Source organism: Rattus norvegicus, chromosome 2, assembly GCF_036323735.1.
Source record: "Rattus norvegicus strain BN/NHsdMcwi chromosome 2, GRCr8, whole genome shotgun sequence".
In the NCBI taxonomy this organism is placed as follows: Eukaryota; Metazoa; Chordata; class Mammalia; order Rodentia; family Muridae; genus Rattus; species Rattus norvegicus.
The window spans coordinates 26,056,698-26,068,675 of record NC_086020.1 but is presented as its reverse complement, the minus strand read 5'-3'; the positions used below and the strand labels follow the sequence as shown (position 1 = coordinate 26,068,675).

The window sequence follows — 11,978 nt, the reverse complement described above, 5'->3', positions numbered from 1 at the left end:
TTTAATTTACATTGCAGATGTTATTCCCTTTTCGGGTTTCCCAGCCATAAGCCCCCTATCTCATCCCCCTCCCCTTCTTCTATGAGGGTGTTCTTCCTACCCAAGCACTCCCTACCTCCTCCCTGGCATTCCCCTGCACTGGGGCGGGGGTCCAGGCTTGGCAGGACCAAGGGCTTCTCCTCCCATTGGTGCCATTCTCTGCTACTTATGCAGCAGAGCCATGGGTCTATCCATGTGTAGTCTTTGGATAGTACATGGGTTAGTACCTGGGAGCTCTGGTTGGTTGGTATTGTTGTTCTTATGGAGTTGCAAATCCCTTCAGCTCCTTCAATCATTTCTCTAACTACTTCAATGGGGACCCCGTTCCCAGTTCAATGGTTTGCTGCTAACATTCGCCTCTGTACTTTACTTGTTCTTGCAGAGCCTCTCAGGAGACAGCTATATCAGGCTCCTGTCAGCCTGCACTTCTTGGCTTCATCAATATTATCTAGTTTTGGTGGCTGTATATAAATGGGCTATATACCCAGGTGGGGCAGACTCTGAAAGGCCATTCTTTCAGTCTCTGCTCCAAACTTTGTCTCTGCATCCCCTCCTATGAATATTTTGTTCCTCCTTTTAAGAAGGACTGAAGCATCCACACTTTGGTCATCCTTTTTCTTACCTTCAGACCTTCATGTGGTCTGTGGATTTTATCTTGGGTAATTTGAGCTTTTGGGCTAATATCTACTTATCAGTGAGTGCATACCCTGTGTGTTTTTTGGCATCTGGGTTCTTTCCAGCTTCTGGCTATTATAAATAAGGCTGCTATGAACATGGAGCATGTGTCCTTGTTGTATGTTAGAACATCATTTGCCCAGGAGAGGTGTAGCTGGGTCCTCAGGTAGTGCAATGTCCAATTTTCTGAGGAACCTCCAGACTGAATTCCAGAGTGGTTGTACCAGTTTGCACTCCCACCAGCAATGGAGGCATGTTCCTCTTTCTCCACATCCTTGCCAGCATCTGTTGTCACCTGAGGTTTTGATCTTAGCCATTCTCACTGGTGTGAGGTGGAATCTCAGGGTTGTTTTGATTTGCATTTCCCTGATGGCTAAGGATGTTGAACATGTCTTTAGGTGCTTCTCAGCCATTCGCTATTCCTCAGCTGTGAATTCTTTGTTTAGCTCTGAACCCCATTTTTAATAGGGTTATTTGGCTCTCTGGAGTCTAACTTCTTGAGTTCTTTGTATATTTTGGATATTAGTCCTCTATTGGATGTAGGATTGGTAGAGATCTTTTCCCAATCTGTTGGTTGCCATTCTGTCCTAATGACAGTGTCCTTTGCCTTACAGAAGTTTTGCAGTTTTATGAGGTCCCATTTGTCGATTCTTGATCTTAGAGCATAAGCCACTGGTGTTTTGTTCAGGAAATTATCTTCAGTGCCCATGTGTTTGAAGATCTTCTCCATTTTTTCGTCTGTTAGTTTGAGTGTATCTGGTTTTATGTGGAGGTCATTGATCCACTTGGACTTAAGCTTTGTACAGGGCGATAAGAATGGATCAATCTGCATTCTTCAACATGCTGACCTCCAGTTGAACCAGCACCATTTTTTGAAAATGCTCATCTTTTTTGCACTGGATGGTTTTAGCTCCTTTGTGAAAGATCAAGTGACCATAGGTGTGTGGGTTCATTTCTGGGTCTTCAATTCTATTCCATTGATCTACCTGCCTGTCTCTGTACCAATACCATACAGGTTTTTTTTTTTTTTTAATCACTATTGCTCTGTACATAGCTTGAGGTCAGTGATGGTGATTCCCCCAGAAGTTCTTTTATTGTTGAGGATAGTTTTTGCTATCCTGGGTTTTTTGTTATTCCAAACAAATTTGCAAATTGCTCTTTCTAACTCTATAAAGATTTGAGTTGGAATTTTGATGGGGATTGCATTGAATCTGTAGATTGCCTTTGGCAAAATGGCCATTTTTTTTTTCTTTTCTTTTTTTCGGAGCTGGGGACTGAACCCAGGGCCTTGCGCTTGCTAGGCAAGCGCTCTACCACTGAGCTAAATCCCCAACCATGGCCATTTTTACTATATTAATTCTGCCAATCCTTGAGCATGGGAGATATTCCCATCATCTGAGATCTTCTTCAATTTCTTTCTTCAGAGACTTGAAGTTCTTGTCATACAGATCTTTCACTTGCTTGGTTAGAGTCACACCGAGGTATTCTATATTATTTGGGACTATTATGAAGGGTATCATTTCCCTAATTTCTTTCTCGGCCTGTTTGTCCTTTGAGTAGAGGGAGGCTACTGATTTGTTTGAGTTAATTTTACTTTGCTAAACACTTTGCTGAAGTTGTTTATCAGGCTTAGTAGTTCTCTGGTAAAACTTTTGGAGTCACTTAAGTATACTATCATATCATCTGCAAATAGTGATATTTTGACTTCTTCCTTTCCAATTTGCATCCTTTTGACCTCCTTTTGCTGTCTGGTTGCTCTGGCTAGGACTTCAAGTCCTATACTGAATAAGTAGGGAGAGAGTGGGCAGTCTTATCTAGTCCCTGATTTTAGTAGGATTGCTTTAAGTTTCTCTCCATTTAATTTAATGTTGGCTACTGGTTTCCTATATATTGCTTTTACTGTGTTTAGGTATGGACCTTGTATAACAAATGACTCTTAATGTTATAAAAAAAAGTAAAATGCTTTTAACCTCAATAGTTACACATTTGCACACAAAGCAAATTACTTTCTGTCATCAATAATACATCTAGTACCCTGACCTATTCTAAGTGTTAAAAAATGCTTGGAACAGTAAGATTTTAATTTTGAGTCTCATCATATCCCATCTTCCTAGAGATCCTCAGAAACGTAGAACTGCTCAGCATCCATCCACTGAGCACCAATCTACTGAGTACCCATCCACTGACCACCCATCTACTGAGCACCTGTCCACTGAGTACCCATCCACTGAGTACCCATCTCTGAGCATCCATCCACTGACCACCCATCTACTGAGCACCTGTCCACTGAGTACCCATCCACTGAGCACCAATCTACTGAGTACCCATCCACTGACCACCCATCTACTGAGCACCTGTCCACTGAGTACCCATCCACTGAGTACCCATCTCTGAGCATCCATCCACTGACCACCCATCTACTGAGCACCTGTCCACTGAGTACCCATCCACTGAGCACCAATCTACTGAGTACCCATCCACTGAGCACCCATCTACTGAGCACCTGTCCACTGAGTACCCATCCACTGAGTACCCATCTCTGAGCATCCATCCACTGAGCACCCATCTACTGAGCACCTGTCCACTGAGTACCCATCCACTGAGTACCCATCTCTGAGCATCCATCCACTGAGCACCCATCTACTGAGCACCTGTCCACTGAGTACCCATCCACTGAGTACCCCTCTCTGAGCATCCATCCACTGAGCACCCATCTACTGAGCACCTGTCCACTGAGTACCCATCCACTGAGTACCCATCTCTGAGCATCCATCTACTGAGCACCCACACACTGAGCACCCATCCACTGGGCACCCATACACCTCCCAACCACCTTCTATCTTCACACACTCTTCAACATAGAGCAGCCAGAATGATCTTAAAATTAGTAAATAATTTTATTCAAAACTCAAGGACTTTCTCTGTGCCAGGCACACATGTCGAGTTCTTTGTATATAGAGTACATTTTAATTCCCATAGTTCCCATCACTGTCATCACTTTGTCAGTAATGGAATGGGCTCAGAGAGTTTAAGTGATTTGCTGAGGTCACTAGAGACCAAGCTTGGACTGATACCCAAGTTGGTCTGACATTGGAGTTTATGCTCTTGGCTTTGCCATCGCTGATTCTTAAACCACACTTCAGTAATGTTGCTGTTAAATAATTGTCCCTCCTTTTGATTAAACAGGATTGCATTTTATAATCTGGGTATTTTTCCTATCAAATTAATTCTCTCTTATTACTCTAGGGTGAAATATTATTTAGGTTTTTCCTATTAAAGATTGGAGGAAGGAGTGAAGCAACCTCTTTTGTGGAATCTGCTGTGGATCTTAACAGATTCCACAAAAATGTGTCTCTAAAAGTCACAGATGCACTATCTCCACTGAAATGTGCCCCGTTCTATAATTACACTTGCTTTGAAGACTGACAGCTACTGGTCATTGTTTGCAGAAACAAGTCTCATTTTTCTATACATGATGATGATGATGATGATGACGACGACATCATCTAAGTTTTTTCTAAACTTAAATTTAGACAATTTAAGTTTAGACAATTTAAAAAGTTCAAAAGTAACACTCTGATCTCTTCAGATCATACATTTTTTTCAAAAACTTAAGAACAGTTCAAAAGTAGGATGCTGTCATCTTTAAAACAATATTTTAAAGGTTCTGTTTGCTGTTTGTTTGTTGATATTCTTGAAAGAGAGTGGGAAGGAGAAAAGTGAAAATCAGTTGACTAAAGCCAAGAAGGCTTGCTTTTCTTTTTTCATTAAGTTACCCAAGACGATTAAGAGTTGGAGGAAACTTTCAAGAAAAGAAAAGCTGGGGAGAGGGTTCAGCAGTTATGAGCACTGGCTGCTCCTGCAGAGGACCTGGGCTCGGTTCCCAGTACCCACACAGCAACTCACAGCCATCCATAACTCCAATTCCAAGAAAACAATGTTCTGATCAGTCAGACTTGTGGTGCACACACATACACATAGGCAAAACCCTCACATACATAAATAAGTAAATCTAAAAAAAGTTAGCAAGGGGATATCACAAACAGCTGGAACTGGAGAATTTGGTAGCATCTTCTGGGTGGGCTTTCGTGCCTCTTCCAGGACTGTCAGCTCCCCACCCCCATCCTTGCCCCCCTAGGCCACTGCTTTTGCAGCATTCGCTGACCCCCTTGTTCTATGTCAGGAAGGAGGCCGGTCCTTGGGAATGAGGGGGAAAGAGAGAACATGTACTTAGAGGTTCTTCAGACTGGCACTGGCTTTCCGGAGTACAGGAGCTGAGAGACTAAGCCTTTGGGGATTTAGTGGTTGGGTAGAAGTGGGTGGGTCAGGAAAGGTATCCCTAAAAGCTGAGGGGTGGCCAAGTCTTCATGAGGTAGGGGTCTTCTACTAGTCAACAGCAATGAGGACATTCTAGAAGTGGAAGATACAGGAAAAAAACACATGTCTGAGAAGAAACCACAAAACAATGCAGCTTGTGTGACAGAGCCTAAGGGATGGAGGTAGGGCTAGGAACTGAGGCCTACAGGAAATTGAGGCTTCCTGAGGTGGCTTCATAGTATAGTGCTATCACCATTCTGTGGGCAGTTGCAGCCCTGAGGACTCCTCTGTGCTAGGCATGGGTTGAATTCTCGGGCTGCACTCTCCTGACTCCTACACCTTCTCAGGCCTGCATGGTGGATCTCCTCTGCTTCCTCCCTTAGTCCCTTGCCTGGGAATCCTAAAAATTCTGCCTCTGTCTGCCCTGCCTTCAACTTTATTTACCAATCAGAACCAGCTGGGGGCAGGGTCCCTCAGTGTCTTAGATGCCTACAGAAGAGCAGACTCTTGTGCTTAGATCTTGGGGACCCAAATTAACATAAGAATGTAAGCAGCGTTAGGCTAAACCCATCAGGCCAGAATACCTCTAGGCTTAAAACTGCAGGTGAAGAAGGGACTACCCTAATCTACCACCCTCCAAATTTCCAGATGGCTGATGGGAAATCCTGCTACTTAAGGTCACAGTCTACCATGTCCTGGTAGCCCTCTGAGCTCAGCACAAACTGAAGGATTCCCCTTTTCCAGAAGAGCTTCCCTTCCTCTGACCTTGTCTGGGGATATGACCCCTATGCTCTCTACCTGAGGAAGGTCACATAGCCCTTGGAAAACCTACAAGTTCAACTTTGCCTTTCCGGATAAGAACCCACCCAGAAAGTATCTGGGATTCCTGGGATGTCCTTTAATACAAATGATGCATCCACAGTACATGCTGACGTCAGGCTCCGGCCAATGACTTTACATTTACCCTGAAAACTCCTTTGCACTCTCCAAAGTTCATAGATAGCCCCTGTCAACCCCAAATAAAGTGTATGTGCATGAGCTGTCTCACTGAACACCATCTAAGAGAGCTGTTTCATTGAGTATTGTCTAAAAGAGCCGTAACACAAAAATCCTCCGAGAAGGCCCCTCGCCCTACCCCCGCACACTGGTTCCAGTCTCCATTCATCCTTCCAGCCTGATGGGCAGTGGAGTCTGGATACCCTGAAGGAGGAGGAAATGAGGGAGCCGCTCCTTGTTCTCCCTAGCCAGCCAGCCTAGCCTACTTAATGCATTCCAGGAAAGTGAGAGACCCTGTCAAAAGCAAAACTGGTAGCTAGTGCCTGAAGAAAGTACTTGAGGCTTTCCTCCTGTCTTCCCGTGAGTGTGAGCGCACACATCCATGGGCATTTGTGTTTAATAAACTCTGGATCTGAGCTACTACTGTTCATAAGGATACAGGTTTTCTATACTCTGAAGTAGAACCCTATGGTGTTGACTATCAGATTGAGGAATTTTAGGATCACCTGTAGATAGACAGTAAATGCAAAGTGACCCATTGCCTCCAACCACCATGACTTCATGGTGGACTACACACACGTCTCTACTACCCCATTTCTGGGATTATGAGCTTGTTCATCCATACACAGTTAGCTTTGCATTGGTCTGCGACTCAAACTCCTGCCCTCAAGCTTGCAAAGAAGGCAGTGAACCAACTGAGCTACTTCTGCAGCACCACAAAACTCGGCTGTTTATCATATGTAATGTTTCGAATCCATTTAGGTGAAGCGGCAAAAAACAAAACAAAACAAAACAAAAAAACAAAAAAAAATTGATTTGTTAGTGAAAATAGGATAGTGGATCTCTGCAAATATACTAAAGAAACCAGAACTTGCTGATTGAAATGTTTTCCTCTAATACAGTAAAGATATTTTAATTCTTCCCTTCAGGTTCAATTAGGAGAATTTCTTGAGAACCTACAAGAAAAGTCCTTGAGGATTGAAGCTTTTGTTAGTGAGATTGAATCCTTTTTTAATACCATCGAGGTAAGTTAACATACTTCTTTCTGCTCTATCCTGCTTTATACATTGTATCAACAGAAAACTATTTGGAACTGAATTGGTGTGTGTATTGTAGTGTGTATGTGGTATGTAGTATGTAGCATGTAGTGTGCAGGTATATGTGTAGGAGGCATATAGGGTACACGCATGTGTTGTGTGTGTGGTATAGAGTTCCTGTTGGGGGATGTGATATGTGTGTATGTATGGGTGTGGGGTTTACATTGTTGGTTTTCCTAATAAAAAGTGAGGGTTCTTACAGTCTTCCCTCCCTGTGAGCTATGAGACTACTTTCTGCCTAAGGATAAAGAATTTTCCCCAAAAGACATTCACTTCTTAGGACTCAGGCAGATGCTCTCTGAAGCTTAGCCCTCACAACCAGTTACTAAGAGGTGTTAATTACTGTTTCTATTTCATGGGTGAGAAGCTTCCACTCTATTTCCCTGCCCTGCACTGGCTTGGCCTCCAGAAATGGTCTATAGCAACTGGTTTGGGCCAATGGATGCCTCAGGACGCTTTTGAATATATAAACTTCTGTCACCTCCTGCCTCTCCACTTGTGAGGAGAGCGGGTAGGAATGTTCGGTCCTTATCCAGAGGTGGTGCAGATACCTGCAGCTGTCAATCAGGAGTGCCAGAGAGCTCCGGGTGACTGCAGAAAGCTACCATTCACTCTCCCGCTCTGTTGCCCATCAGTGAACACCTGTCTTATTACTCCCTTCCTCAGTCATTCTAGTAAGAATAGCCAATCCCGAGGTGTGTCCGAGTGGACAGTAAAATTCCTTCCACTGTGGTAAATCTGCTTCTCCTAGGAGAATATTGGCGCAGAGAGGTGAAAACCCCACAGGCCCTTTCTCCAGCCTGATTACCAGCACCCTCCCTGGATCTAACTTTCTTTACATTTTTAAAAATTTTGATATTTCTGTACCTTCTTTTCTTTTCTTTTTTTTTTTTTTTTTTGGTTCTTTTTTTCGGAGTTGGGGACCGAACCCAGGGCCTTGCGCTTCCTAGGTAAGCGCTCTACCACTGAGCTAAATCCCCAGCCCCAAAACTACACTTCTTTTTTTTTTTTTTTTTTTTTTTTGTTCTTTTTTTCGGAGCTGGGGACCGAACCCAGGGCCTTGCGCTTCCTAGGCAAGCGCTCTACCACTGAGCTAAATCCCCAACCTTCTGTACCTTCTTGATGATACTCTTACAGTGAATTCCACTGCAAAGCTAATTACAGCAAAAGAGATATGTAAGCCAAAGGTTTAGACCATGTATTTAACGCTTCACACTTTTTACTGTGACGTCAGAAGTCAGTTCTTCCAAAGGAAGAAAAGATGAGGGGCAAATGGAGGCATTGCTTCTTGGCTCATTAAGAGGTGCTTTTGTTCCATCCTTTTTAGGAAAAGTGTAGCAAAAATGAGAAACGACTGGAAATGCAGAATGAGGAAATGATGAAGAAGGTTTTAGCCCAGTATGATGAAAAAGCTCAGAGCTTCGAGGAAGTGAAGAAGAAGAAAATGGAGTTCCTGCATGACCAGATGGTCCACTTCCTGCAGAGCATGGACACAGCCAAGGACACCCTGGAGACCATCGTCAGAGAGGCCGAGGAGCTTGACGAGACAGTTTTCCTGGCCGTAAGTACCAGCAAACAGGCCTGATCCCTGCTGCAATGCTGGGACAAGCCTGCTTTAAAAACTACTCCTACGTTTGTTTATAAACTGTGTCCAGAAGCACAAGTCTGTGATCACAGCATTTGGGAAGCTGAGGCAGTGTGAACACAGGTACAGGGCCAGTCTGTTCTGTATCACAAGACTCTGTCTCAGAAAGCAAACGGAGCAAGCAACATCTCCAAGGGAAACCCAGAAAGATCTGTTGCTCAGTATGGAGTTCACACAATTCTGGGATTTCAAAATTCTTTGGGCATCCATGATGCCTGTACTATAAAAGAGGCCCCACAAATGCTAATAGATCCCCGAGAGATCCATGGAAGGTGGCTGTCCGATTATCATGCTTCAGAAGGTTGGTCATCTAAAACCAAAGAGCCCCCTCACAACCTCACTTATGCCGTGCCTTTCCTCCAAGGGCCAGCCCTGCCTCCTGTTAGTTATCTAGCATCCTCATGCTGGTCCCTGGGCCAGCCCTGTGAACTCTCATCTGAGGTAACCTCTCATGTGCGCCATTCTATCTGGCCTTACAAAATGGCTGACAGGAACATTTTGGTTCCCTTTTTGATGTATCAGGGAAACAAAAGTGTGGCACCTTTCTCAAATAGGACAGGACATTGCTGGAAGCAGCTTCCCCATGACAAGATTCCTTAATTCAAACAAGGGACTTATAGAGAGCAAGGCTCTCTTGGATGCACCTTAGTTTGCTTCCCATAAACCCCTAGAATGTTCCAAAAGTCTCTCTGTAGACTCATGATAACCATGAGTATTTCTCAGAGGACAAACACAAGCCTAATTGTCAAATGGGAACTGTACAGATGGAGCTGATAAGAGGTGACCCCGCCTCCCCTTTCAAAGTTCCCTATCCTTCTAGACCTCCCAGTGAAGTTGAGAGATAGGTTGAGGCAAAAATAGGCATTAAAGAGCAGCTCGTGATTGGCCTCTGTAGACACCTCTTGCCAGGGCAGATTTAGGTCAAGTCAATATGGCCGTCCTCAAAGGAGAATTTAAAATTATTAGGTGGCTTTATGTTTAATTAAAGCAGAGCTTTAATTATTTTTAAATTGGGATCCTCCTATGAAGTAAAACATCAACAAGGGACTTTGTCTCGCACAGTAGCCTTGGATGAGAACATTTCTTTCCCTCTGAAAGAACAAGTTAGGAGAGGGTAAAACATTTGCTTCTACTTTCGTTGGCCATACTTATTCATTCTAGAAAAACTGGAGAATATAGGACAGAGAGAGAAGATATCCTTCAAAGACGACTGCTGATTTCATTAGAGAGCCCGCACTGAACAAATTTAAGTCATTTTTTTTTATCCTCCAGAGATTTCTAAAACCTTTGTTACTAAAGAGAAGTAGGGTACAACAGTCCACTGCCAGCCTTGCCCATCAGGGAGAGCAAGGCAAGGCACAAATGAAGGCCCCCCCCTTCTCCACACTCATCTGCCACCCTCTCTGAGTACCAATTTCCCCGCTAGAACCTAAAGTCCCAAAGACAAATGGCTTTAGGGATGCCTAGGGGTAAAGATTGTTGAATGTGTTTGATCTCAATGCTTCTGGTTGCTTATATGTTCTATTGTTAATTACTCTCTCTCTCTCTTTCTCTCCCTTCTCCCTCCTCCTTCCCTTCTCCTCATCTCTCTCCCTGACTCCTCTCCTAACCCAAGTCATTTGAGGAAATCAATGAAAGGTATATGCAGCATGGTGCATTGCAGCAGGACTGGGCAGCAAGAGCATGGTGGAGATGAGCTGCTGGGGTCTCACTCTTACACATAGCGCTTTTAAAAGTCAAATGACAGCTCAGAAGGAAATTGCATGTGCTTTGGTTAAATAACAATTATCATAGAGTAGAGTATTTTCTATCTAACCTCAACCATCTTTCCTGTCACTGAGAAAAAAACAAAAACAAAAACAAAACAAAACAAAAAACCCAAAAAAACCCCCCAAACCAAAAACAACAACAGCAAAAACCAAAACAACAAAAAAACAACCTATAAATGAATAGGCTTATTGGTTGAATATGAGTACTTGAAGCGATCATTCATCACTGTGACAGTTTCAGGACCTGTGTCACCAGCTCAGCCTATCATTTTCTCCACAGAAGTTACCTCTGTCCTCATCTCTTTCTGTACAGCTAATCTAATGAATCTACAGATACCCATCTCGTGGATACCCCATTAATTGATTAATTGTAATTGCACAATTAATCTTGTGCTGGTGATACTCTTAACACTTGGTCTACGAGACTCTTCACTCTTGTGAGAGGCAGACTGCAACGAGATTAGAAAGTACTGTCTATAAAAACACCAGGCATCGGATTTCTGTTTGTCTCCTGTATCATCTACTGATGGCATCCAGATACTGTTCCCGCGCCCCTTTCCCTTTAATCCCACAGCAAGAATTTGAGATTGTTCTTGCTTGTTAAGCCCGAGCTTAAGTGGAAGCATAAATGTCCATTTCTAAATCATTTAAGTATTCCCTTGGGCTTACTTCTACTGACGCTCAATGACAGGGAGTAAAAGTGGAGATTTAAATCAGAAATATTTATCTGGATGTATGTATGGAAAAAGGAATCCGAATAGGAAACCTGGTCATTTTTAGATATCTGAAGCTGTAGAAATGAGTCTTACTTTCTTACAACATAATCCCAGTATACTTTATAAAACCTATTTCTATACTGGTGTCAGCACTAATTGACTAGAGTTTCATAACAGTATTGGTACTCTGAACGGTCACTCGAGGTGCATTAAACCCACTGACACTAAGCCTGGAGGCAGAGGCAAGCCGATCTCTGAGTTCAAGGTCATCCCAGTCTACAGTATGAGTTCCAGGACAGCCATGGCTACACAAAGAAACCCTACCTCGAGAAACAAACAACAAAAAAACAAAGCCCACCAGTGCCAATGGTGTCTAATTATTCTTATGCCTAAACATTGTTTTGAAGTGTGGTCTGGGTACAAAGCTTCCTGCACGTTTGTGATGGGCAGGCACAGAGGTGGGAAACTTTTGATGAGAGCAGTCTGCCCTCAGGCTTAATGGCCTCCAAAACTGACTGGCCCTGAAGTCCTGCCCCACCACTCAGGGATTTGTAGGGAAGATGAGGCTCCTCATGGATAAGTTTGAGAAACTCATACCCAAGTAGTGATCCGTATACATTGTAACTTAGAGGTCAGTAATGTAATTATTGATTTTTTAAGTTAAAATATGTGGATTGATAGTGCCGTTCCACATATACTGGATAATATAGATACATATTTAATT

General features: G+C 43.3%; 1 protein-coding gene across 1 annotated transcript in view; it reads left to right on the top strand.

Moving 5' to 3' along the window:
- Cmya5 (cardiomyopathy associated 5) overlaps positions 1-11,978 on the top strand; it is a 98,729-nt gene that overhangs the window by 44,598 nt on the left and 42,153 nt on the right. Inside the window, exons 3-5 of the mRNA XM_006231789.5 lie at positions 6,957-7,052; positions 8,452-8,685; positions 10,385-10,407. Of these exons, the coding sequence (XP_006231851.1) occupies positions 6,957-7,052; positions 8,452-8,685; positions 10,385-10,407 (353 nt within the window). The remainder of the gene's footprint in view (positions 1-6,956; positions 7,053-8,451; positions 8,686-10,384; positions 10,408-11,978) is intronic.